The following is a 26,069-nucleotide window of genomic DNA, read 5'->3' as shown; positions in this document are numbered from 1 at the left end:
CCCCATCCACGGCACCCTGGACAGGTAAAACCGGCCCGGCTCTCCCAAAAATCACACACCAAAGGATTTACAGCAAACTGAGATGTGTTGGGACCTGTCCTGGGTGAAGCCTTCTGGGGCAGGTCCATCCCACCTCCGGATGCTTCTCCCAGAGCCCAGCGCTCCATTTCATCCCTCTGACAGCACAGCACGGGGGGTTATTGCAGCCAGGAGGCCAAAGGAAGAGGGAATGAAGCTCCTTAAAATCAGCAACAACTCAACCTACTTCCAGATTTTTCTGGCAGCTGGGCCCTGCTGGTCCTTCCCACTGGAGTGGGAAGTGGAAGGCTCGGATAGCGGTTGTTTTGTACCAGATATCCACACACAGAGCCTGTTACAACATCCATCAGTTGGATTTAGCTGGAAACAGGCTGGCAAGGCTCCGTGCCAGGGATTTCCAGTGGGAAGTTTTCCTGCTGGAGTGCTGGGAGCTCAGCATGGCCGGGCTGGCAAAGGGGCTTGGCTGAAAATGTCACCAAAGCACCAGGACATGGAGGGAACAGCCATCCCAGAGAACTCCATGGGCACCACACTCGGAGCACAGCGGGACAAGGAACGTGGGGTGACATTCAGTACAGCCCCAGCCCTGGACACAAACACACAACTTCCCCATTTCAGAGCTCTCTTGGCAGTTTTTTCAGTATCAGCTCTGGAAAACCCCACTGGCTGCTGAGTGTTTTCTCCAGGGCTGTACCTATTGTCTGGTTTTTAAAGCAAAAGGGAAGTGATTATCCCACCTTCCTGCAGGCTAGGAACAGCCTGCCTCCACCATTCACCCTTCCAACCTGTCCATGTGCTCCCAGCTTGGTGTCCTGCAGCAGGGATGGGAGCAGGCTGTGACAGGGACACGTGGGGACCTGTCAGGGACAACAGCTGGGACCACTGGCCACCTGGGCTGGGCCAGTGCCAGCCCCTTCCCCACAGCCACAGGGCTTCCTCCGGATCCCAGAGGAGCACACCAGAGGCAGGAGGATGCCGGCTCTTCCCTCCTGCTTCATCCCTCTCTCCCTAAGCACAGAATAAGGTAAACAGGATGTCTCTGCACTGCCTGACCACTGCTAAAAATATATAATAATAAATCCATGGCTTTGGGTTCTCCCAAAAAGCCACAGGTACCCAAATCCAGACACCCACCTCCTCTTCCTGGGCACCAAATTCTGTAGATTAACTTTGCTGTGTTTTGTTTCTATCAGACTATAACACAGCTCTGACTGAAGGCCCAGGAATCATCTGTTTTCCGGACACAGATGCTCTCCAGATCCAAGAGATTCCAGCTGCAGGATATAAGTGTAAATCACTTTTTCCAATAAAATTCTTGCTAAGTTCAGAGTATTTTTCCCACCTCACGCACATTCCTTCAGGAATGACTGAGAAAGACCACAGAAACTTCAACAAACCCCTTTTTTTGCAGCTTTTCCTAGAAAATAAGAGGATTTCCTATCGTAAACTGCTTAATTACAAATCCCAACGTATTTCCCCATCCGAGTGCTCCGAAACCAGGCACATCTCCATTAAAAACCCTAAATCCAAGCAGGGAGAGCTGCATGTTTATTATTAAAACAAATCACAGGCTGTCCAGAGCAGACCCAGATCTCCTTTATCACAGAACAGCCACGCACAGTAAAGCCGAGGGAGGAAAAATTCCCAAGTCAGGGTCAGCGCAAGACTCGAGACAGGGAAAGAACAAGAACAAGGAGTTTAGTGAGTGTGTGGAGAAGAAGTTTTCAATTAGCAGGAGGTTAAATGAAGCAGCGAGTGCTGAGGGCAGACAGATGATGCTTCTGGCCTGTGTAAATCCCTCAAAGATGGATCTAGACTAAGCTGGGCATGACCTTGATGTTGCTTCCCGAGGGGATTCAAGGGAGAGCTGGCACTCGAGCAAAGCATCGATCACTACACACTACTCACTACACAGACACAGTTCAGGGCTCCATCAGCTTCCCCTCCCTCAGCAACAACCTGAACTGGGGTTCAAACTAGAGCTGGGGGCAGTAGGGGCAGTCCTGAAAAGGCTGGAGTGGGAAAAGGATTGGAAGGGTCAGGGTTACAACATGGACACGTTACATCTCAGCGCTCCACGGCTCCTATTTCTTCCTGCCCCCTCTCTCTTTGAGTGCCAGGTGAATCAGAGAGCCACTCGTCATGTTGTAATAAGCCAGGGAGTTGGAATCCTTGATGAAGATGCCCTGGGGGAGGGGAAAAGGAAAAAAACACCAAAAAGAAGTCAGAGCAGCAACCTTTCCCAAAAAATCCCACCCAGATGGAGCCTTCCTGGTTATATGCTTGGAACAGAACACTGCAGGTTCTGAAGGCCCTGGAGAGATCCCGGTGTCCAGGATGGACACTGGAGGAGGCAGGTACAAAATCCTGGAATGATTTGGGTTGGAAGGGACCTTCCATGGGCAGGGACACCTTCTACTAGACCAGTGGAACAATGCATGAGCACAGCCAACACAGACAATGTGGCTCCTACAACACAGAGATAAGAAGTCCCACAAGTGAAGTTACTCAGGCTCTACTCCCCACATCTTTTTTTTTTTTTCCTTAAAAATAACCAGCTCAGCTTCCTTTCTCGTTAAGGGTTAACAGAGTATCTGCCCACAGATGAACTCTTGAGGAGATAAGTGCACAAAGTTCACTGCTTAGGCAGCAGGTTGTGCCTGCCTGGGCACATGCATGACTGGAAACAAGTCATTAAAAAGGAACGAGGCCTTTCTGACAGCGCCAGCCTCGAGAGGAGAAGAGAGAGAGAGAGAGAGAGAGAGTGAGCTCTTCCCTGCCATGTTTTGGAGAGAGCCTGCTCAGAGCTGCCACAGTTCCAAGACTCGCCCACCTCCCAGAGCACACGGCAGAGCTGTGGGAGCAGGCTGCTGCAGCTAAATGTCACAAAAACCCTAATAAAACAACAGGCTTGTTTCAGAGAAAGCCACATCAAGCTTGGAGGACTCATGTGCAGCAGCAACAACGTGAAGATCTGCTGATGTCACCTACTGAAGGCCTGTCCTGCTGTAACAGGAAGCAGTCCTGTCACCAGGTGTGCTGTGCAGGCAGGAAAAACATTCCCTCTGCTATTCCCAGCGTGCATTAAATTGTACATTGAGATTTTTCTTTGTAGGAAGTTTTGTGTGTGAGAGAGCACTGAGGTAACAAACAGAATCTGAAGGGCTTATACCCACCTCATACTGCAGCTTCTGCTTCCCAGCTGGCATCCCCGTGGCCTCATGGATCTTAACCTTTATAACAGACACCTGGGGACAGCAAAGGGCTCTCAGTGCTTGTGTCCTGCTGCACAGCCATTCCTGCTCCCCAGCCACGCAGCCCCACAGGGCTGGAGCTGGGAGCAGGCAGAGCTCCCACCCTGCCAAGCAGGGCACCTGCTGCTCCCACAGGGAGCACAGGGAGCAGGGCAGGTTAATGAGCTACGTGCCTGGTCTGAGAGGGGCAGGGTGAACACCAGCACTTGGCCGTTCAGCTTCCATTCCGTCTTGTCCTGCATGTTGGGAACCTGGACTTTGACCGTGACTGGGCCCTGTGGGAAACACAGATAATTAATGTCTCTCACAGGCACAGAGCTCAGGGCTGTGATAACAGAGCACCACACTCAGTGTTTATTCCCCAAACTACTCACATATCTCAGCTTCTTGGTAAACACACTGCAATGTATTTGCTTCAGCTCTGAGAAAGTTACTCCACTGCTCCCAAAATAAAACATTGAGTTGGATTTCTCTCCTTAGTCCTTACTTTTCTGTGCCATTCACTGAGCATCACATGCACTCACAGTATCATAGAGTGAATGTGTGAAGCATTAAACAGGAGACAACTTCTCTGTGCACACAGAATCACAGAATCCCAGACTGCTTTGGGCTGGAAAGGACCTTAAAGCTCATCTCATTCCCACCCCCTGCCATGGGCAGGGACACCTTCCACTAGCCCAATTCCTTCCCACCCAATATCCCATCTAAATCTCTCCTCTTTTAGTTTAAATATGCCCAGGAAAACCATACAGCCCTTCTTAAAGGACTTAAAACTCCTCTTGCAACAGGAAAGAAGGAATTCAGCCTCACATTTAGCTCACCTTGTTATGGAATACACCACATCACTCTACTATCATACTGGCATTGATACTCTAATCTCATTGCATCTCCAGCTTAGCCCTCCTCTCCTTAAAAGCTTATTAGCAGCTTTAGTTCTTCTTTACATTATAACCTGCCTCTCACTGCCCTTAATTACAGAAGAGCACTATCCCACTCAACTCTTCCCAGTAAGATACAAAGGAGTTTGATTTGCTCAGGAATGACAGAAGGAAGGAGCCACCTCAGGAAGTCCCTGCCTTGCCAGGTATTTTTGCACATCAGCCCCTCTCTGTGCAGGGAGTTGACTTTACAGCCCCTCTGGGCAAAGCAGAACAGCCCAGGGGGGTCAGGGCTCTGCCCCACACGTGTGTACCTTGTTCCTGCGCAGGAATTCCTCCTCTGGAATCAGGCTATCCTCACTCTTCAGTTTCTTGGAGACTGGCTCATCCTCCATGGGTGGTGGGGGGTGAACGGGAGGCATCGGCGCCGGGGACGGAACCGGAGCCACGGGAGGCGCAGGGACAAACGCTGGAATGGGACGGGGGGGACACAGCACAACCCACAGTCACCCACTGAGCACACAGCAAACACCCCCTCACACAGAAAATGCTTTTAGCAGAGCAGCAGAGGCTGAAAATAAATGCCACAATACATGGAGGAAGTTACAACCCACAGCAAAACATGCAAACTTCAAACATTTGGAGATCTCATATTGGGAAGCAGTCCAGGAAAAGATAACAAGGCATGAGAGCTTCCTGCAGATCTTGCAAAAAAAAGAACACGCTCTCAGTTTGGCATGCAGTGGTGCCAGCTCCTCCAGTTAGGAAAGAAAAGAAGAAGAAAAAAAGGAAGAATTGCTTTTTGCATTGTGCTTTCTAACTTCAAAGCACCTAATGAGGGAAGGGGCCAGAAAACAGCTTTTGCTCCTGCAGCAGCAGCTTCTGTGAGGAGCTCTAATACCCACTGGGGTGCTGGCAGCTCCTCTTTACCCTGGATTCTTAATTTTCACCCGGGCAGGCTCCCAGGGGACACATAACTCCCTGTATTTCATGGTGCAGGAGGAGCCTCGAGCCCAAAAGCAATACCAGATAAGCCATACCAAACACCCCAAAACCCCTAATGTCACAATCCCAGCTGCACACCAGTATCAGGGCACAGAAGGAAAACCCCTCCAAGCCCATTCTAAAGGAACGATCTGACAATTACCCAGGAAAAGCAGAAGTCACTGACCTGTCGGTACAATCATGGGGGGCGGGCGGGGGCTCATGATGGGGGGAGCAGAGGGGGGCATGGGCACCACGTTGATCCGGGGGGTGTGGATGATGGGGGGCATTGGGGCGGCTATGACGGAGCCCGGAGGCAGCCGGACCACGGACGGCATCGGGGGCCGAGGCATGACTGGAACTGCAGAGACCACGGCAGCACGGACAGGAGGGGGCATCTGGGGAGAGAGGGGGAACTTCCTCAGCAGGTACTGAAGGAACACCCAGTGCTGGCCACAGTCCTGATTCAATTATCCAGGGGAACAGGCCACAGGTTCTGCTGGCCACAGACTTGCTGGGAGCCTTAGTGGCCCCACCATATGGGCAGCCCAAGCTGTCCTGAACAGGCACAGAAGCCTCATTAACAGATTAAACGGTTCCTCCTTCCCTCCCCACTCCAGGATCAGACCTCGAGGCACTTTGTTTCTTTTTTAAAATTGCTATTTGGGAGTCACATTGCAGATCCCTTGGGGCAGGAACATGGGCAGCGAGTCACCTGTGAATGTTTCTTACCTGGAGCTGCTTTTGTCCTGTACCACTTTACACCTACAAAGGCTCCCACCCGTCCTTTGTTAGCCCTCTCTTCCTCCAAGATCCCAGTGCCCAGGTTTCTCCCCTGCCCAACTGATCCAGGTCTTTTTGATACCTCTAAGGATAAAAAAACCTAAGGATTATTTTCCATTTTTAACATTGTGTTCACTAAGGTTCCTGTAATGTTTCCAAACTACTTTTAAACCATGAACTTCCCACAAAATCCTCTTCCATGCCAACCCCCTGCTGTTACAACCCCTGGCCTTCCTCAGGGCTCCCTCCTAATTAACTACAGCCCCAGTAATTGGCTTCTGGAAGCCCAAACACTCACGGTGGGTGGACGAGGCACGGACGTGATGGGCTGAGCGCTGGCGGGGGGATTGGAGGCTGAGGAAGGAGGGGGTGGCTGGGGGATCTCGTTGGGTTTGCTGGGCCCGATCTTCTCCTTGCTGTCATCCTCTGGCACCAGGCCCTTGGCCTTGTGAATGGCCTCAATTTGCTCTTGGAGAGTGATATTGGCCTGAGCAGCCTGTTGTGTGCGGGCCATGCTGCCCGAGTGGCCATCCCAGGTCACCTGAGAGGATAAAACAAATCAGAATAACCCCAGTCTGGTCAGACTGCAAAGAAATCCAGGGAGCAGCTTGACAGCAAGAACTCTGAGCATTCACAACACAGGGACCTGTTAAAAAACCCAGTTCCTACTCTACCTTTTCCTCTGGTTTCTGGATTTCCTCTTCACCAATCTTTTTACCAATGGCAGTCTCTTCTACACCGAAGATATCAGTACGGCGCTCTGCCAGCTGCTTCAGGCTGCTTTCAATATCCAAACCTGAGAGAAAAGAAACAGCAATTCTTATCTCAAGAGATATAATCAAATAGATCAAGCCTCTGCTACTGATCTTTCAATTATTTGGTACCTAATAGCTGAGTGCTGTTCTTTTTATGGTCACTTGGAAAGGACCCACAACGAACATTAAAGTCCAACTCCTGGCTCCTTTCTTCTTTTTTAAAAAGATCCTGGCCCGCAACAGCTATTTCTGTTTAACTTTATAGAAGGCTTCAATGTACTAATGACAAATGTATTCAATTAATCAGCTCATTAAAGACACCCCAATCAGTTCAGATTGTCCCTGTCAGTGGGGCCCGGGGGCAGAGAGGGGCTGTGCTCACAGCCCTCACCCAGCAAACCGTGTCAATCAATGCTCAGGCTGACCTGGGGCATAGACCTCGTCATCACTCTGCTTCTCCCGGATGGATCTGTCGCGCTGCTCCAGCCACCGCGGATCCAGGAGGCCGATCCTCATGTGCTCCTGCATTTTACTGGCCGGAATTTTCTCTCCAGTGATGGGAGAAACCAGATACTCATCCGGAGCCGGGGCGGGTGGTAATGGTTTTGAGGCTAGGAAAGCAAAACCACAGTGTTGGTGCAGTGCAGAAACAAACGGTTTGTGATTATTCAGGAAGAAATAAAGGGGTTTTTTCCCGTTAGATGGATTTACCTTTGGGATCATAATCCTTCCGCACAATGACCTGATCCGGCGTGGGAGGAAGAGGGGGTGGCATCGGGGTTTCTGGAGGAGGAGGAACCTTCTGACCTTCATCTTCATCATCTGACCCCTTATTTAAAAGAAAACAAAATCATAACCAAGTTCCAGCAGTCAAATACTCACGGACAAGATCTGAGAGGTATAAAATCCTACGCAGCGCTGGGAGAACAGATCATGCAGCTTCAAAGCAATGGAGCCCATTTTGGCTCTGGACACCTATAGCAGTGGTTCCTCTGGATAACCACGATCCAGAAATTCAGCAGACCCAGAAGAGGAAGCAAATACTCCTCAGCTTCCACATTGCGACAGCCTGGCAAGCAGGGGCTTATGGTTAACCACACTCTTGTTCCCTGTTACCAGAAAAACAGTTTACAGTGGGCAGAGTCTGAAACGAGTCATCTTTCAATGTTCCAGGTTCTGGGCAGAAAAAGCCTGAAGAGACTTAATCAGAGAAATATAAAATCCACACCACTGGGTGACAAAATTACTGGATTTCTCTCTTGGCACTTGTATTGTCATGGAAAACATTAAGAAAAACCCATATTCCAGCAGAAGCAGGTTGTTTTGACGTTTCATCCGAGGGAAATTTCATTTCCTCAAGAAACTGAAGAACTTCTTACAGTGCGAGTGAAGAGCATCCCAAACCACACAAACTGTGGGGGACAAAAGCAATGCTGGTTCCACTGGTCCGTTACCTCATCCATATCCTGCACTTGTGTGTCCTGATCCAGCTGCGCTGGGGGCTCATCTGTTTTCTCCTGCTTTTCATCTTCCTCATCTGACTCCACCTCCATCTCTACCTCCTCACTTTCCCCAAACTTCTCATAACGCTCTTGGATCAGGATTCGAGCTCCCAACTCTTCCGGAGTGGTGGGAGGAGGGAAATTCCCTACAATGCAGAAAATAGAGCTTCTGTTTCTCTATCTCATTCCTGTGCTCTATAAACAGACAAAAATACCAGTTTCTTGAATGAAAAGCAGTGGCATCAAAATCCCTGGGAGCCAAGGCCTATAGAAGGGAAGGTGAGTCTACACAGACCAACGCCCACACGACACATGAAGTGACTTAGACATGGTAACACTATTAGGCAGTGGGACAAGCTCTGCTGTCCTGGTGGAAGTGGAGAAGTGGACACACTAGAGAAAAACAACAACTCTGCAAACTGTCACTGTAAGGCTTTTCCCTTCATTCCTGAAGGATAAAAGGCTGTAAAACCCAGTGTCTGTCTAAAAATGGCACTTCAGGACATGTCCCCTGAGTTCCATAGAGATTACAATGCTCAACATCAGTACCTTGCTCATTGGGCTGGAAGTCAACTGTTTCCACAACCACAAAGTCATGCCAATCAATCTGGGCATAAGCAACACGTTCCTTCTCCTTCTCCTCCTCTTCCTTCTTCCTTTCTCGCTCCTGGAACTTGGCCCACTCCACTCTGTAATACACCTGCGGGAGCAGACACAGAGCACACACAGTGTCAGACAGGAACCAGCACAGCCAACTCCCTATGGATTGCAAATGAAATGAAGAACAGTTGGAGCTGTGCCAGGGCAGGGTCAGATTGGGTATCAGGGAAAGGTTCTTCCCCGAGGGTGGCTGGGCACTGCCCAGGCTCCCCAGGGCAGTGGGCACAGCCCCAAGGCTGCCAGAGCTCCAGGAGGGTTTGGACAACACTCTCAGGCACAGGGTGGGATTGTTGGGGTGTCTGTGCAGGGCCAGGAGTTGGACTGGATGATCCAGCTCAGGATATTCCATGATTTTACTTGTAACCACTTGGAGAGGAAGTTGTGCAGTATCCCTGTGCTGCCAAAAACTACCCCCAATACCAACACTAGCTGGTAGTTTATAAGTCTGAGTCCCCTGTACTCAAGTGACAGCAAGTGACACATCCATTTTATTCTCTGTATATTTGTATTTGCTGCTAGGAAGCCAAAAACATGCAAAGAGAAAAAATTCAAAACATAACCAAAACGCTTCAGCAATTTTGCAGATTTTTCCTGGAATACCTGATCTAGGACTTCCTTGGGATTTTCGGCCTCCTTCTTGAGCTTGAGGAGTAAACCCTTCGGTGGGATCAAGATCTGAAACATATTTTGCACAACAGTTGGTAACAATTCTTTGTGCCAAAGCCTCCTTCAAAGCAATTATTCTCTCTCCACACTGCTAAAAATACCAGCAGACCCCCAAGGCTATGTCCCATTTATTCTACTGCAGCCCTCTCATTACTTACTGCTCATCCCTGCACTTAAAAATACTCACTCGTGGCCTTCCAATTATCCTCTATATTTAAAACCCCACAATTTTTACTTATATTACAATAGTGTGTGGCACATTTAGGTGACACCCCGCTGTGCTCAGCATAATACCCTCTGAAGGGTGCGATTTAAAGGATGGACTTCTCGCCTGGCTGGTTTCAAGGGCTTCAGCAGCCTTCCAAAACCACTCCTGCTGTGGTAGGTCCTGCCAGGACCTACCTTTGTGTACTGCTCCACCAGCTTGGTGAAGTAGTTGAAGAGGCTGTGCTGGGGGCGAAGGAAATCAAACTGGTAGTTCCTCTGCTCCTTCTGCATGAGCTGAGTGAGGAACTGGCGGCCATTCCGAGCCACGAACTGCGCCGTGAGCTTCACCACATCCAGGTCGAAGGCGGAGATGGACGGAGGGTCCGCGATGAACTCGAACTCCGGGGGCGGCTCCTTCGGAACCACCGTCTCCTGGATCACCTGGGCCTGCACCTGCAGAGGGAACGGACACAGCTCAGTGAATTCCTGCAAGGAACCATTCGAAAACACTCAGGAGAACCCATTTTTCCTTCAGCTGCTGCAGGAAAGCAACACCAGTCAAGATATCCTGGCAGCTGCATGGATGAGAAAAATCAGTACCACAGGGTCTATCTGGCCACCTGTATTTATATTATAGAAAAAAGGTTGTTCCAACAGCAAACAAAACTGGAAACCACCAGGACTTCACTTTAACCCTCCAGGATCACCAGAACCACACAGTGTTGGCTGCTGGCCATGCCAAGCCTTGGATTCAGTCCGTACCCTTTTCCCACCCAGGACATATAAAGGCACAGCTGAACGAGATGAGCAGTGTTTTGTACTTCATCTTTTAAGGGGAACTTGATCCTTCAGGCAGGAAATGCTTCTACAAAACAGTGTGTGCAACAAGCCCAAACTGAACTGCAAGGGATGCCTCTGGCAAGAGACCTAAACACATCCAGCCCAAGTGATCACTAGTGTAAGCACTGTACCAGTCAATACACAGTAATTAAAACGGACCAATTATATATTAGCTTTTTCAAACACAATTCTGAGTTACCAGCACCTGGGGGATGCGCATCTGCATCACAACAAAGCCCCAGATGCTCAACTCCAAGCCTCTCACTACTGTCTTTTTGGCAAATGCATAACCAACTCCTCCTTCTTGACTTTCAGGCCTCCTGCTCAACCCCAGGCTGTGCCAACGCCCCTCAGCAGCCAAGTTCTTCACCACAGTGCTGGAAGGAACACTCACCTTCTGTGGGAGCTGCTGCTGGGCACTCTGCTGCTGCTGCATGACCTTGGGGATGGCAGCTGAGGGCTCCTGGGCCTTGCCCTCCTTGAACTCGCTGACCTTGTGCCGGTAGTAGGCATGGTAGGGGTCGTTGGGGTTCAGGAAGTTGAACTTCGGGTTATTTATCTCATTCTGACGAATTCGGGCTTCAAATTCTGGCCCATTTCTGGGGATGAAGAAGAGAAATTGTTAAAATGAATGGGCATCAACTCAAGTGGAAATGTCTCTTTCAGAGTGAGACGTGTTGAGGCATCAGCCCCTCAGCAGAGAGTTTTGTCTGCACGTGGGAGGAGTTTATCCCTCAGGAACTCACACCTAACACAGCAGCCAGCTGGATACACACAACTTAAAAGCATTTGTCCTCCTAATTTTGTCTCTAATGTGAATATTCCTTAAGGCAGTTAAAAACTCACACTCACAAGTGTCCCACAATCTCACCTGGCTGCACACAAAGGCCATTTCCTGGACTGACCGGATGAAGTTCACAAGTTACTTACTAAACTAATTTTATTTGCTCTACTAACAAGTTTTTAAGACTAATTTCAGTTCCAGAAAGATCATATAAGGAAAAAAAACTGGTAACCATGAGGCTGTACAGGGACTGACCACCCTGGAGTGCTACATTTAGGAGAGCCCCAGTCCAGGTGCCATCCACTCCTCCCACCCAAAGCATGAGTTGTTTATTTTAGGGCAGTTTGGGAAAATTCACTGCTGCCACAGTGTGTTTCTCTTCATATTCCCTGGATACCTCCCAGTCTTGTTTAGACACTCCACCTCCTCCTCTTTACAATCCCCAAGGATAAACACAGTCCCTTCCTTATCCTCAGAGGAAGCCAACACTCCTTGGCAGCATTTGAGAGATGAGTTACACAATAAGTGTCTTTGACTAGAGCAGCATTTAGTGATTCTCTTAAACTCACAACAGCCACCACATTTCAGCACTAAAACGCAGCCATGACTCCTCTTGGCTACATCACCAAGGCTTCCCTTTCCAGCTGGGATTTGTTCTCCTCCTCAGATCAATCAGAACAGGCACTATTACTGGTTATTGCAGCACACACTGCACATTTCAACAAGAATTTTATTCATTTACTACCAGTTTATCTAGTGTGTCTTACACCTCTTCAGTAGAATTTTGTTGTTTCTTTTCCAGTCTCACTGGTCCAGACTCAAACCTTACAATCCTTCACATAAAACCACAGGACTGTGACCTGTTTCAGCTCCTGGAGCTGCCCTGAAGAGGAGAAGAATGAAAATCCCTGGAATCACCAGATCAGTGTCATTTACCTGGCTACAAAGCTGGCAGTCTTGTCCACAATATTCCTGACCTCTGGAGGAGGGTAAATAATTCCCACCACAGGCTTGGCTGGTGCTGCTTCCTCTTTAGGCTCCTCTTCTGGCTGTAATAAAAATTATTTCATTACAAAAGGTGAAGGGGTGTCAGAATTAGGCATTCCAAACAGCAATCCCAAGGGAACACAGGGCCATTTATCCATCCTCCTCCTTCTCAGCCTCCCAGGCACTGAATTCTTCCTGACACAAGATTTGGCTGAACAGCCCGAATCATCCATCCTACTAATTAATTCCTTGGTTTTTCAGGGTGGGAGACATTTGTCTGCCTGTCAGGGACACCCACTGCAGGGACAGGGACAGGAGGACAACAAGGGAGGCCCCCCATGGAAATCAAAACAATTCCTCAGGGCATTTTTACCATCTCAGCCTCAACCCTGAGTAGCTTAGCAAATATTTAAAGGGGCTCTAATAACACGTCCTGGAATATCTCAGCATTCCTAACCAGGTGTGGAAGTTCTGAATATTCCTAGAGGTGTGTGGGACTACAAGGAAGTAAAACCCGAGTGATTAAGTCCACGTTAAATAAAACACAGTTTTTAATCCTACTGTGGTTGCATCAGAAGCAGTTTCATAGAGAAAAGCTCTGCAGGGTGTTTTTCTCACTGATATTACAGGAGGATCCAAACTAAAACCCCAGAACCCTCCCTGTGGATGGCTTTCTATTCCAGTAAAACCAGAGGCTGCAGGATACTAAAGAATGTTGCTCCTTTCCTCACCAAGCAGCTTTCCAAGAAAAGCTGTTATAAGTCAGGACAGGTCTATGGGAAACTTTTATAATCCTAACAGGGACAGTCAGGGAAAACTTAAAATCCCAGTAAAGCTCCCAGCTCTGCCAAATCTATGGGGACTCCAAGGGGAAAAACAATCCCAAGTCAAACTGATCCCTGGGAGTATCCAGGGCCAGGCAGGACAAGGCTTGGAGCAACCTGGGATAGCAGGTGGTGTCCCTGCTCATGGTAGGGGGTGGATGAGATGGGCTTTAAAGTCCTTTCCAACCCAAAGCATTCCATGATTCCATGAAATATGACCTTAATAAAAGTGTTTAAAGAGAAGGGTACCATGAATATTTTTAGTTTTCATTCCCACTCCCCCAGAACATGATCCTGAGGAGCTGAAGGATCAGGCAGCACCACACTTGAGATGCTGAGTTGCCTTGGTAACGTCTGTGCATGAAACTCACAGGGTTTTTTTGGGGGGAAGCCACAATTTTCCTCCTAAATGTGTTAATACACCCAATCATCCAAGGTTTTCAGTGGGATCAGCTCCCTCTCCATCTCCACGAGGGCTGATGCTGCTGTGTGAGGGTCGGGACAGCAGCTCCAGCTGCATGGGAGCTGTATTCCCATTTCAGGAAAGGTGGGAAGAATATGAGTAAGGACAAGACAGAAAGGATCCAGGAGACTACTGGGACACACAGGAATGCCATGCTTCCTTGGACATTTAATCCTTCTGTGGGCTGCTCCCAGAGCTCCTGGTGACCCTCCACACCCATCACAATCACAGCCCTGGGGCTCTGCCAGGAGAGGGCTCAGCACCCACCCGGCTCAGCAGGATGGAGCTGCCTAGTGAGGAATCCTGGAATGCTTTGGGTTGGAAAGGACTTCAAAGCCCATCTCATCCACCTCCTGCCATGGGCAGGGACACCTTCCACTAGCCCAGGTTGCTCCAAGCCCCGTCCAAACTGGTCTTGGGCACTTCCAGGGATGGGGCACCCACAGCTTCTCTGGGCAACCTGGGCCAGGACCTCCACAACCTCACAGGGAAAGATTCCTTTCCAGTATCCAATCTCTCCCTGCCCTCTGGCAGTGGGAAGCCATTCCCTGTGTCCTGTCCCTCCATCCCTTGTCCCCAGTCCCTCTCCAGCTCTCCTGGAGCCCCTTCAGGCCCTGCAAGGGGCTCTCAGCTCTCCCTGGAGCCTTCTCTTCTCCAGGTGAACCTCCCCAGCTCTCCCAGCCTGGCTCCAGAGCAGAGGGGCTCCAGCCCTGGCAGCATCTCCGGGGCCTCCTCTGGACTCTCTCCACGTCCTTTCTGTGCTGGGATCCCAGGCTGGAGGCAGCTCTGCAGGAGGAGTCTCACCTGAGGGCTCGGGGGGCGTCAATCCCCTCCGAACCAGCCACGCACAGGGCAGAACTCCCGCCTCCCCCACACCCGCACCGAGGGGTCAGCGCGAGGGGCCAGACCCGAAACACCCGCGGTCCGCCCTGTTTTACCCCCCCCATACCCCATCCCCTCACGGCCCCCCATCCCCTCACAGCTCCCCATTGCCGCACCGGTTTGCTCTCGGCGGGGGGCGCGGGCTGCGCCGGCGGTACGGCCTGCACGGGTCCGGCCGGCATGGTGCTGCTGGGCAAGGCGGGGGCGCTTCACTGCGGGGCCGATCAGGGACAGCCGAGGATCGATCAGGGTCTATCGGGAGCCGATCGGGATCTGCCGGGACCGTCCAGGCCCTGTCGCGACACCGGCACCGACACGGGCGAAATGGCGGCCGCGGGCCCCGCGCTGCGCGTGCGCAGCGGAAGTGACGCGCGGCCGCCAGGGGGCGCACAGTGCCGGGAGTGCAGAGGGAGACGACACAGCGCGCGCGCCGTGGGCCGTACCATGAGCGGCCCCCGCGGGGGGAGCCCACACAGAGCAGGCGCGTACCACTGCGGGGCGGGGGGGAGGTTACCATGGCAACAGGGCCGGGACGCCGCGGCCTAGCCCGGCCCGGCCCCTCCTCTCCGCCGTTCACCCTGTTTCCTCCCGGTTCCCTCTGCTTCCCCCGCCCTCCTGAAGCCCCCCGGGCCCGGTAACACCGTGCCAGTCCCTTTCCAGCGGGCTGTCCCGGTAGAGCGTTCCCTCTGTCGCACACCCAGTGACCCCTCAGCACTCTGGCCTGGTGGCCCCGTGGTTCCCAGCCCGTGTCCCACCGCCCACCATGGCGCACCTGCTGGGCCACCGCGGCTGCATGGAGAGCCTGCGGGCCGACCTGCAGGACCTGCAGGCTGCCATTGCCGACGTGACCTCCCGGGCCGGCGCCGTGCGCTTCCCGTCATGGAAGTTCCCTGACAAGGTGTCCTGCGACCTGGACGTGTCGCTGCTGCTGCAGCGGTACAGGCACAGCGAGAGCGAGCCCGAGTTCAGCCAGCACTCACACGTGGTGCTGCTGGAGCTGCTCATAGACAGGTGAGACAGCTCTGAGCACCCCAGAGGGAAGGGGGGTGTGGGTCCAACCTGCTGAGCTCAGCCGAGTCCTGGGGCCAGCTTTGGGCACCTCGGTACAAGAAGGACATAAAGCTGTGTCCAAAGGAGGGCTGGGAGGATGGTGAAGGGCCTTGAGGAGAAACTGAGGGCACTTGGCTTGTTCAGCTGGAGGAGACTGAGGTTTAAAAGATGAGCCATTCCCTCACAGCTACTGGCCCTAAAAATTAGGATTGGTGTCCCAAAACTTTAGAGAGAGCCTAATCACAGCCAGTGTGCACAGCCTGACTTTGATCCCACCAAATGCTGCTCCATGGAGTGATCTCGGCCGTGGGGGGAAGGTCCCGGGAGCACCGATCCCACCCTCCTGCACCACACTGGCTTTGTGCAGGGGATGGGGAGGGGGCCAACAACCTCTCCCAGCTCCTATTTCTGATCCCTGTGGCTCCAAGCCGTGTTCTCCTGCTGGGACAGGCTCCTGCTGCTGCTGCAGAGCTTCACGGGCTACGCGGAGATGGTGCTGTGCGGGCGTGCGGTGCCGCCGGCGCGGGGCCCAGGGCCCTGCATGTCCGCAGGGCTCACGGCCAGGAGGTTCTGGAGCACCATGCTGAGACTGGGGGCCTTCTGCCAGCAGCTCCAGCACCAGGTGAGACATCTGGGGTCACCCCCCTGGGATTTGGACCGTGGTCCTTCTCTGGGACATCCTGTCCTCCAACCCTTTGAGTGCTGACCTGTGTGTCACGTCTGTCCCACACTGTGCCCTCCCCTACTCCCAGCCGTGCTGCTGGATCCATCCTCCACCAGGATCTCGGGATGGGTGAGCTTGGCTGCCTCTGTAGCTTGGAAAATATTCTCCTCCTGCCAGAATGCTGCAGTTCAGCCGACCCCAGTGAGGGGCTGAGCTGCTTCAAATCAGTGAAATAACTGGGGGTAAAAACACCATGTCCCTCCCCTGCATTTTATTTTCCCAAAAAAGTTCTTTCTTGTGGAGAAGTCTCACAATAATCCATGTGGCATACCAAGGAGACAGCATGGGGAGTGGGAAAGAAGGGATGGTCACAAGAAGGGGAGGTGGGGAGCAGCTTCTGCTGCTGAGGCTGCCCCTTGGTCACTGTCCCTTGGCTGCACTGCTGTCCCATTCCCACAGCTCACACCTCAGATTTGGGCTCTTATGGATCGTTTCCAGTTCGATCTGGGCACTGGTCCTGTTCTGTGCTCTCTCCCTCAGGACAAGGATTGCAGGAAGGAGATCCCCACACAGCAATCTCCTCCTCACTCTCTGGGCAATTCGGGCAGCTCTCAGCCCAGGGCTGGCCCCAGCCTGGCCCAGGGCACCCGCAGTGTCCCCACACAGACCTCGGGGTGCCCCCTGGGCTCCTGTGACAGCTGCTCCAGCGCCCAGGCTAGCCTGCAGGAGGTGGGCAGAGCCATCATCAGCCTCTGCCAGAGCCAGAACATCCCCTCGGCCCTCAGCAAATTCCAGGGGGTGCTGGAGGACAGCACAGGGAGAAGGAGCCTCTCTGCGACAGAGCTGAGCTACTGGGCCGCAGAGCAGAGCAAGGATCTCTCCCGGATCAACAAACACCTCCAGGAGCTGCTGCAGCAGCTGAACCCGGTGAAGGCTGAGCTGGAAGAGGTGGGGAAACAGAAGGAGGAGCTGAGGAAACAGGTGGAGGACTTTTCCCGGAAGCTGCAAGTGGAGCGGGAGACCCAAGTGCAGCAGCAGAGGAAGGCAGAGCAGAGCCTGAAAGCCAAGGACAAGGAGCATTCGGAGGCTGTGGCCAGGCTGGAGCAGGATAAGGATGATCTAAGGACAGGTACAGAGCTGTTCCCAGCATTCCCTCCCAGGCCTGGGGGTATGTGCAGGAGAAGCACAGAGTTCATGGGCAAATTTGGGCCCCACCACCAGGAGCAGGGCTTTTGCCATGGATTTTTGTAGGTGCTGGGGGATTTTCCCTGCTGTGAGCATAATCCCAGGCAGCAGGAGCTGGTTGTCCATGTCCTGTCACTGCCTCCTCCCTGCTGCAGCACAACACAATCACTGGATGAAAAAACTTTGGTGGGCCTGTTTTCTGCTTCACTTTAGTTTTTTTGAGGAGCTGATTAATTGGAGGGGTTCTTTTTGCTGATTTAGGAGTGGCTCTGCTGGAGGGGCGACTCTCCACCCTGAAGGAGGAGCTGGAGGTGAAGCAGGCAGCTCTGCAGGAGCTCGGTGAGGACCCCCAGGGTCACCCAGCATGCACATTTCCCCCACCCTTGTCCCTCTTACGGTATTTCACACCCACGTAGCCCCCAGTGCACCCAGATGAGGCTGTAGAGCTGGTAGGGATGGGCAGAGGAAGGACCACCTTCACAGCAGCGCCCCAACATCACCCAGTGCAGAATGGGCTGCTGCTAGTGGAGATTTGGGGGGGTCACAACTGTCCTGTCAGACCTTCCCCCCCTTGCCAGGACCTGTGCAGGGCATTGGGGACCCCTAAATCATAGAATCATGGAATGCTTTGGGTTGGAAGGACCTTAAAGCCCATTCAGATGCAACCCCTTCCACTGCAATTCAGTGCAATACCTTCCACTAGCCCAGGTTGCTCCAAGCCCCCTCCAACCTGGCCTTGGACACTTCCAGGGATCCAGGGGCAGCCACAGCTTCTCTGGACAACCTGGGCCAGGGCCTCCCCACCCTCACAGCCAACAATTCCTTCCCAATCTCCCATCTATCCCTGCCCTCTGGCAGTGGGAAGCCATTCCCCCTTGTCTTGTCCCTCCATCCCTTGTCCCCAGTCCCTCTCCAGCTCTCCTGGAGCCCCTTTAGGCCCTGCAAGGGGCTCTCGGCTCTCCCTGGAGCCTTCTCTTGTCCAGGTGAACCCCCCCAGCTCTCCCAGCCTGGCTCCAGAGCAGAGGGGCTCCAGCCCTGGCAGCATCTTTGTGGACCTTCCACTTGTTCCCCCCCCTGCCCAGCCTGGGCCACAGCTGCTGTGTCTCCCCAGAGCTCACCAAGGCCACCTTGCTGGAGGAGATGAGGACCACCATGGTGGCCCGGAGCCAGATGCTGGAGCTGGAGGAGAAGGTGCAGATGCTCACAGGCCAGCGGGACAGCCTGGAGCAGGAGCTGAGTGCCACCAGCTTGGAGCTGGAGAAGGAGAAGGTCCGAGTGCAGAGTGTGCTGCTGCACGAGGAGGTACTGCCGGCCCGGAGCTGTCCCCGGTGTCAGGGCAGGGGGGAGCGGGTGCCACAGCCCCACACAACCTCACCCACCCCCACAGTCCCTGCAGGCCAAGCAGAAGCTCCTGCTGCAGCAGCTTGACAGGCTGGACCGGGAGCGGGAGGAGCTGCAGAACAGCCTGGAAGAGGCCAAGGAAGACAAGGCCCGGCTGGAGGAGCAGCTGGAGCAGAGCCGGGAGCAGAGTGGGAAACAGCTCCAGGCGCAGCAGGTGAGAGCTGGTAGCCAGGTGTGGGACACAGCTGTGCCACGGGCATGTCCAGAGCCACACGGTGCCCTGACCCACACCCACAGCCAGAGCTTTCCAGGAGGGGCACTCTGGGTGACATGGTGACATTGGCACATGGTCATCCCTCCCAGGACTCTCCCTGAGCCTCTTGCAGACAGGTCTCCACTGATTTTTCCCACACCCAAGGCAGCAGAAAGGGACACCCTCAGGCTGCTCCCACATCTCCAGTGTGCCCATTCCTAAACATATTCAGTGCTGCTGCTTCCAGGTCACACAGGGACCTTAGAGCCAAGCCCCTGCACATTATTCCTGTCCCTTTCTCAACTTCATGGGACAACCTTATCACATGAGGAAAGGGAGGGAGCTTTCCATGGAGGTCTGAGTGCTCCCATGGAATTCCTCATCCTGCAAACCTCCCCTCCTCCCCACTGTGCCACGCAGGAGCTGCTGGACACGCTGCAGCAGGAGAAGCTGGCCCTGGAGCAATCCATCCTGGAGCTGCAGACAAACACGTCCCGGCTGGAGGAGCAGGCGCAGGAGCTGAGGGAGCGGGAGAGGCTCCTGGTGTTCTTCCCTGAGCTCCATGTCCCCACTGAGGCGCAGTTTGAGAGTAAGGGAGTAGAAACACCCTGGGCTAGTGCCTTTGGGGTCTCCCAGGGGATCCTGCTGGCCCCAGACACACCATTTGTCCCACTGATATCCAGGAAGAGCTCAGGCCCTGGGCTGTGCTAAGCTGTGACCGTCCCAACGTGCTTCCCTATGTGGGTGCCATGCATCCCACCTCCAGGCCAGGAATTACAGCAGGACCAGGACATGGCAGAGCTACATTTGCCTGCAGAGTTTGGGGTCCCAGCTGCCACCTCCCAGGCTGGCCCGTGCTCCCAGGCTGGGGCAGGCTCCTTTCCTTGGCAGGCAGGAGGGATGCCCACACCTCTGAGCAGGCTGAGCTCCGCTGGATTTTGCCTGCAGGCACTGGGAACTTGACGGAGGACATGGAGAATCAGCTCCAGGCCAACAGCATCCGGATCGGGGTGCTGGAGCGGGAGAACGCGCGGCTGGGCGCTGTGCTGGCCAAGGTGAAGGCGGCTGCCCAGCAGGGCGTGCTCAAGGTGAGCTGGGGCCATGGGGCAGAGAGGGTGGGTGCTGTGCACCCCAAAACCACCCCATGGCCCCCAGACATCCTCTGGGGACCGCAGGAGGGCCAGGCTGGGATCCTCATGCTGCTGGGAGGTCACTCAGCCCTGAGGTGCCCAGGGCCGGTTCCAGCAGTGACACCTCCAGGCCAGAGGCTGAGGGCTGTCACTGGAGCTGAATGCTGGGGAGATGTGGAATTTCACCCCCTCTTCTCTTCCCTGCCTCAGCTAATCCCACAGGCCCAGCTGGGGTCCCAGCTCCAAGAGAAGGCCAGTGGGCAGGACACAGGGTGAGTAGGAGCCCAGAGAAAGGGGCTGGGAGTTTCTCTGCTCTTCGTCTTCTCTAACTGCTCCCACCACTGCAGGTGGCCCAGCAGGGGAGGCAGCAGCAACAGCAGAGATAGCAGAGGGATGCTGGGATGCATGGACAAGGCCTGGCATCGAGTTCCCAGCAGCCAGCACTCCAAGGTGCTCCGGGCAGGGCCCACATTCCAGGCCAGACCCAGCCTGTCGCTCCCAGTGGGACGCCTGGGGCTCGACCCCCCCTTGCACCACACGGGGACCCACCACAAATAAACACTGATGAGCTGATCTTCTAACAGGGAAATGAACTGTTCCATGAGCAGCCACCTGCCCTGCCCAGGGGGATCTTGTTACCAGGTCTTTGTGTGTCAGGAATGCACATTCCCTTGGGAAACCCGGGCTCTGCCTGTTCCTTGTGGAGCTGCTCCAGGGACGTTCCTGGGTGCTGGAGCTCAGTCACCCTTGGCTACACTGCTGTTGGAGGCCCCAGCACAGCCCTGCCCGTGCCAACGCCTGGGCACTGTGTGTGTTAGTTCCTGCCAGGAACCATTCCCAAGAGGGGACTGGGATGTGGCCACACTTGGAAGAGGAAGGCAGAGCTGGGCTGGGATGAAGGAATCCCAGCCGCTCTCGGCCCACCAGCACAGCCACAGCCTGGAAAAGTCATTCCTCACTCCATGAGCACCCAGAGGGGCTGGGGACTACCGAGGCACTGGCACAGGCTGGCCATGACCTCCCAGCTGCCCCATGAGCCCCACACAAGCCACACAGCCAGTCCTTGCTCTGTGTTTAATAGGGATGGACACGTGCCACGCTGCAGCCTGTGGGGCAGGAGCCAGGCAGGGCTCATGGCATGTCCCCACTCACATGTTGGGTGAGAGGAGCCCAGTGGTGGCTCTGCAGCTGACTCGTGCCATCCTTTCTAATAAGTTACTGTAAATAAAGCATCCTTGCCCCCTGCCCTCCCACAGCAGGGCCATGGGTCACCCCGCAGTCCTGCCAGCCCCAGCCCTGGCAGGTCTGTCCCCCACCTCCCCGAGGGGCTGGTGCCACAGCTGGGCTCTGCCCACCCTGCCATGGCCACCAGCAAATAGACAAAAAACCCAAGACTTAGAAAAATTCCCATGAGCAGGACAAGGGTGGCAGGGTCAGGACTCTCCCTGCCCCTAGCCCCTACCCTGTTACACCCATGGGTGCCCCCGTAGCTTCCCTATCCGGCACTGCCCATCTGGACCTCCCACCCCTCTACTCACACCCATCAGAGAGCCCCGAGTCCTTCCCTCTGGTGTCCGGGCGCTGTGGTGGCACAGCCACACTGACCCAGCTCTGGCAGCAGGTGCCACTCACTGGGCACTCCCTGTCCCCTCCCTCTCCCCAGAGTGGCCGTGGGTCTGTCCCTGGAGTGTCCTCAGGCCCGCTAGCTGTCCGTGCAGCAGTTCCCTGCAAGGGAGAATGGTGGAGAGCCATGGCACAGGGAGCCTGGAGGGCTCTCAGTGCTCCCCAGCCCACGCCCCGGGGTGACCAAGGGGTCCCGGCCAGGTGCCATGGCAGTTCTCACCCAGGATGTTGCGCTTGCAGAGAGGGCAGGTCTGCTGCAGCAGGAGCCAGGGATCCACACAGTCCCGGTGGAACTCGTGGGAGCAGGGCAGCACCCGCAGCCACTGCCGGCAGGGAAGGGAGGGCACACGTGAATGGACCCAGCAGGGACACAGCCAGACCCTGGCAGGGACACAGCTGGACCCGGCAGGGACACAGCCAGACCCTGGCAGGGACACAGCTGAACCCGCCAGGGACACAGCTGGACCCGGCAGGGACACCTCGTCCCAGGGTGGCACCAGCACCAGTGCCCCCAGGGCAGGCTCCAGGCCCCCCAGTCCCACCTGGCTCTTGTGGAACTGGTCCAAGCACACAGCACAGCTATCGATCTCACAGGCCCGGCTCCGCGGCGGCTTCCCAGGGTGGTACCGCCGGGTTTTCAGCGCCAACAGCCGCTGCCGAATGTGCTGCTTCAGGTCCAGCTGCAAGGGCAGAGCCAGGGGTCAGGGGCAGAGCCAAGGGGCAGGGGCAGAGCCAGGGGGCAGGGGCAGAGCCAGGGGGCAGGGGAAGGCCTGCGTGCCACTGCCCCAGGCACAGGGCACAGTGGGGACGTTCCCACCTCGGCATCCCGCTCTGACAGGTCCTGCCGCGACTGGCGTTGTGCCTGCACCATGACCCCGGTGCAGAGTAGCAGGGCAATCAGCAGGATGGTGTTCCACAGCTGCTGCAGGTACTTCTGTGGGAATGGCACGGCAGGGGGGTTAAGCTGGAGACCTCCCCCTGCTCCCGGCCCCACCAGGACCCCCCCAGTGCCGTACCTGGACCTGCGAGCTGCTCTCCCCGGGGCAGATGACCCCCTGCCACTCCCCGTAGAGGCCCCCTCGGGACAGGCCACACGTGGACCACAGGGTGAGGGTCACCCCCTGCAAGGCAGGACACAGCATTGCTGATGGCCACGGCAGCGTCCGGTGACGGGAGCACACATGTTCCGGGAGGAGGAACGGTGGCACTGCCACCTGCCCCGCTCCCACGGGGACACTGTGACACTGTGGGGCTGGGCACTGCGCCCTGCAGCTGCTCCCTGTGCATCGGGCAAGTTTGGCTGGGCACAGCCATGCCCTGCCCTCCCACTGGGAGAGAGAGGAGGAGGAAGGACCTACATACCAGGTTCTCCAGCAGCACCGCCTGGTATGTGATCTTTGCTGTGGCCCGGAGCCCACTGTGAGCAAAAAGGAGTGTCAGTTCCATGGGCACAGCGGGATCTGGGCACAGACCACAATGCCAGGGAGCACCCCCTTCCCAGATGGGGACCAGGGGAAACAGAGGAACACACAGGAGGTAACAGCGAGACACTCCCTCCCCAGCCATGCCCAGCCCTCAGTGACCCTGCCCAGGGCTCTTCCTCCCAGCCCTGTGCCTCAGTTTCCTCATCTATGACTCCAAGGCAGCAATCCCAATGTCCCACATGTCAGGATGACCGAGGGGGTCCCACTGCTGCAGCTGGTGAGGACAAACACCCCCAGAAGTGGTGGGGGATGCCAGTGCCATGCCGAGAACCAGCCAGGTTGGATAATTTGTACTGAGAGTCCTAAAGCTCTCGGCTGAGGCCACTGTCACACCTGCTGCCATATGAGGACCCATGGAAGGGCTCCAGCCCTGGGGAAGGGCTGGATCTGACCCAAACCCCCACTGGAAACACGTGTCTCAGCCTGGCACAGCGCAGGCAACACCAGCCCAGCAAACGTGACATGCTGGGTAAGAGATCCCCAGGGCAGCCCCTGGGGATCGCAGATGGGTGGGGGACCAGGCAGGGACAAGGCAGGGACCAGGCAGGAATAGGGAAGGGACCAGGCAGGGATAGGGAAGGGACCAGGCAGGGATAAGGCAGAGACCAGGCAGGGATAGGAAGGGACCAGGCAGGGATAGGGCAGGGAAAGGCAGTGCCCAGCCCGTACCGCAGCAGCGCTCCCAGCAGCCTGGTGACGTTGTCGGAGGACTGGATGACGATGACGGGCTTGGCGAGGAGCTGGGACACGTCCAGCTGCAGGGGGAGGGGGGCAGAGCCATCAGGGGGGCCCGACCCTGGCCCAGCCCCCCAGTGGCACTGCCCTACCTCCCGGATGGCGTTCTGGTTCAGCGCTAGGATGAGCAGGGCCGAGGCCCCCAGCACCAGGGCTCGCTTCATCTGCAGGGGCAGTGGGGACACGCTCAGGGGGCAGCTCAGCGTGTCCCTTGCCAACCCCTGTCCCCATGCCTCTTTGAGGTCACAGGGGACCCAAAAGGGCCCTGTCAAGGACCCCCCTGGCACCAAGCACAAGCCAGAACCCCCAACATCTGCTGAGGAGACACCCCAAGTGACACCTCTGAAGGCTTGTGACCCACCAATACCACAGCAGCCCCCGGGCCAGGCAGAGAGAACAAGGACTAGGGCCAGGCAGAGGGGACAGGGATGGACAGAGGGGATAGGGAAGGGGCAGAGGGGATAGAGCTGGGCAGAGGGGACAGGGAAGGGGCAAAGAGTACAGGAGCTGGCAGAGGTGACAGGGATGGGCAGAGGGGACAGGACCAGGCGGAGGGGACAGGGAAAGGGCAAAGGGGACAGAACCGGGCAGAGGGGACAAGGATGGGCAGAGGGGACAGGGCTGGGCAGAGGAGACAGGGATGGGCAGAGGGGACAGGACCGGGCAGAGGGGACAGGGAAGGGGCAGAGGGGACAGGGACGGGCAGAGGGGACAGGGCCGAGCAGAGGGGACAGGGATGGGCAGAGGGGACAAGGAAGGGGCAGAGGGGACAGGGATGGGCAGAGGGGACAGGGGCCGGCAGAAGGGACAGGGGCCGGCAGAAGGGACAGGGGCCGGCAGAAGGGACAGGGATGGGCAGAGAGAATGAGGACCAGGACCAGGCAGGGGGGACAGAGATGGGCAGATGGGACAGGGCCAAGCAGAAGGTCACCTTGGTGACAACGGCGGTGGTAAAGGACTCCTCCTTGGCCCCGCGGGGGCCCTCGGACGGCTCCTCGGTGCCCACGGGCACCACCCCAATCCAGCTGTCAGCACTGCCCAGCTCCGGCTCTGCCTCACCCACCTGGGGCACGGCAGGGACCAGGACAGCCGGGATGGACACAGAGGCTTTGGGCATCCCCAAAGCACAGGGTGGCACAGGGGACAGGGCCTGGCCCTGCCTGCACCTCCCCTGTTCTGCTGGGCACCCCACCCCCTCACTGCTCAGTGTCCCCCAGTGCCCCTGGCCTCCACACCAACCCCCAGTGCCTCCCAGTGCCCTCCACTTCCCACTGCTCCACACTCCCCATTCCCCTCCCAGTGCCCAAAGATACCCCCCGTGCCCACTGCCCCAGTTCAGACCAATCCCCCTCCCTCGCACACTGATCACTAACTCCCGCCAATGCCCACTGCCCCCCAGTGTCTCCCAGTGCCCCTCAGTTCCCACTGCTCCCCTTCATCCTTCCCACCCAGGCCCCACAGCCCCTCTCTCCACTGCCCACTGCCCCCCAATGCCCACTGGTCCCCCAATGCCTCCCAGTGCCCCCCAGTACCCACCGCTCCCCCTCCGTCCCTCGCCCGTGTCCCCCGCCCCCCCAGCCCCATTCCCGGTCCCCCTCGCTCACCAGCACCAGGCGGCCGCGGATTTCCATCTCCTCCCGCTCCCCCCGCGGGCCCCCCCGGCCCGGCCCGGCCCCGCCTCCCCCCGCGCCCAGCACGGCCCCACGCAGCGTGTACGAGCCGCCGGGCGCCGCGGCCTCGCCGCCGGCCCCGTCCCGCTCCGGCCCCGCCGGCCTGGGCCCCGACACGGCCACCTCGACCCTTGCGGGGGTGGCGGGGCCCGGCCCGGCCCGGCCCAGCGCCAGCAGCGGGGCGAGCAGGGCCGCCCGCAGCGCCGCCATGGCCGCACCGCCCGCGCCGCGCCGCACCGCCCCCTGCCGGACGGGAGGACCGCCCGCACCGCCGCCATGGCCGCACCGCCCCCAGCGCCCCCTGCTGGCGGGGAGGACCCTCCGCGCCGCCCGCCGCGGGCAGGGGGAGCCCGAGAGACCGAACCGGGAATGGGACCGGGATAGGGATGGGGATAGGGATGGGGATAGGGATAGGGATAGGGATAG

At 56.2% G+C, this 26,069-nt stretch overlaps 3 protein-coding genes across 4 annotated transcripts; 1 reads left to right on the top strand and 2 right to left on the bottom strand.

Moving 5' to 3' along the window:
• Nucleotides 1–1,555: 1,555 nt before the first annotated feature.
• On the bottom strand, nucleotides 1,556–14,855 carry SF3A1 (splicing factor 3a subunit 1). Its single transcript, XM_027737677.2, has 16 exons — nucleotides 14,625–14,855; nucleotides 12,289–12,401; nucleotides 10,963–11,167; nucleotides 9,924–10,181; nucleotides 9,456–9,530; nucleotides 8,745–8,895; nucleotides 8,148–8,341; nucleotides 7,405–7,522; nucleotides 7,119–7,304; nucleotides 6,613–6,734; nucleotides 6,237–6,479; nucleotides 5,343–5,553; nucleotides 4,486–4,640; nucleotides 3,467–3,568; nucleotides 3,216–3,287; nucleotides 1,556–2,225 (listed from the first exon to the last, which is right to left on the bottom strand). The coding sequence occupies exons 1-16, from the start codon at nucleotides 14,688–14,690 to the stop codon at nucleotides 2,124–2,126; spliced, it is 2,373 nt and encodes a 790-aa protein (XP_027593478.1). The 5' UTR covers nucleotides 14,691–14,855; the 3' UTR covers nucleotides 1,556–2,123.
• A 154-nt stretch (nucleotides 14,856–15,009) lies between these two features.
• On the top strand, nucleotides 15,010–20,712 carry CCDC157 (coiled-coil domain containing 157). Of its 2 annotated transcripts, none has more exons than XM_027737679.2 (10): nucleotides 15,010–15,519; nucleotides 16,009–16,180; nucleotides 16,763–17,351; nucleotides 17,669–17,746; nucleotides 18,519–18,709; nucleotides 18,795–18,962; nucleotides 19,422–19,590; nucleotides 19,950–20,089; nucleotides 20,342–20,403; nucleotides 20,479–20,712. In XM_027737679.2, the coding sequence occupies exons 1-10, from the start codon at nucleotides 15,272–15,274 to the stop codon at nucleotides 20,687–20,689; spliced, it is 2,028 nt and encodes a 675-aa protein (XP_027593480.2). In that variant the 5' UTR covers nucleotides 15,010–15,271; the 3' UTR covers nucleotides 20,690–20,712. The 2 variants fall into 2 exon arrangements, with proteins under 2 accessions (XP_027593480.2, XP_027593479.2); XM_027737678.2 differs by having other exon boundaries at nucleotides 19,893–20,089.
• A 478-nt stretch (nucleotides 20,713–21,190) lies between these two features.
• On the bottom strand, nucleotides 21,191–25,853 carry RNF215 (ring finger protein 215). The gene is made up of 10 exons (XM_027737681.1): nucleotides 25,578–25,853; nucleotides 24,905–25,036; nucleotides 24,066–24,137; nucleotides 23,908–23,993; nucleotides 23,117–23,171; nucleotides 22,771–22,875; nucleotides 22,572–22,688; nucleotides 22,297–22,434; nucleotides 21,975–22,077; nucleotides 21,191–21,856 (listed from the first exon to the last, which is right to left on the bottom strand). The coding sequence occupies exons 1-10, from the start codon at nucleotides 25,851–25,853 to the stop codon at nucleotides 21,834–21,836; spliced, it is 1,107 nt and encodes a 368-aa protein (XP_027593482.1). The 3' UTR covers nucleotides 21,191–21,833.
• Between the last annotated feature and the right edge of the window lie 216 nt (nucleotides 25,854–26,069).

This window comes from Pipra filicauda, unplaced genomic scaffold (assembly GCF_003945595.2).
Source record: "Pipra filicauda isolate LSUMZ 115617 unplaced genomic scaffold, ASM394559v2 scaffold520_size808073_pilon, whole genome shotgun sequence".
NCBI lineage: Eukaryota > Metazoa > Chordata > Aves > Passeriformes > Pipridae > Pipra > Pipra filicauda.
This window is presented reverse-complemented; position numbering and strand designations above follow the sequence as displayed.

Excerpts from the sequence above, each read along its gene's own strand:
- SF3A1 (XM_027737677.2), bottom strand. The coding sequence starts at position 14,690 with ATGCCGGCCGGACCCGTGCAGGCCGTACCGCCGGCGCAGCCCGCGCCC. Across the intron at positions 11,168-12,288 it reads ACTGCCAGCTTTGTAGCCAG|AAATGGGCCAGAATTTGAAG; the intron begins GTAAATGACACT and ends CTTCATCCCCAG. Across the intron at positions 3,569-4,485 it reads AATTCCTGCGCAGGAACAAG|GGCCCAGTCACGGTCAAAGT; the intron begins GTACACACGTGT and ends TGTTTCCCACAG.
- CCDC157 (XM_027737678.2), top strand. The coding sequence starts at position 15,272 with ATGGCGCACCTGCTGGGCCACCGCGGCTGCATGGAGAGCCTGCGGGCC. Across the intron at positions 16,181-16,762 it reads GCCAGCAGCTCCAGCACCAG|GACAAGGATTGCAGGAAGGA; the intron begins GTGAGACATCTG and ends TCTCTCCCTCAG. Across the intron at positions 20,090-20,341 it reads CCCAGCAGGGCGTGCTCAAG|CTAATCCCACAGGCCCAGCT; the intron begins GTGAGCTGGGGC and ends TCCCTGCCTCAG.
- RNF215 (XM_027737681.1), bottom strand. The coding sequence starts at position 25,853 with ATGGCGGCGCTGCGGGCGGCCCTGCTCGCCCCGCTGCTGGCGCTGGGC. Across the intron at positions 22,876-23,116 it reads CGGTGCTGCTGGAGAACCTG|GGGGTGACCCTCACCCTGTG; the intron begins GTATGTAGGTCC and ends CCTGCCTTGCAG. Across the intron at positions 22,435-22,571 it reads TGTCAGAGCGGGATGCCGAG|CTGGACCTGAAGCAGCACAT; the intron begins GTGGGAACGTCC and ends CTGCCCTTGCAG.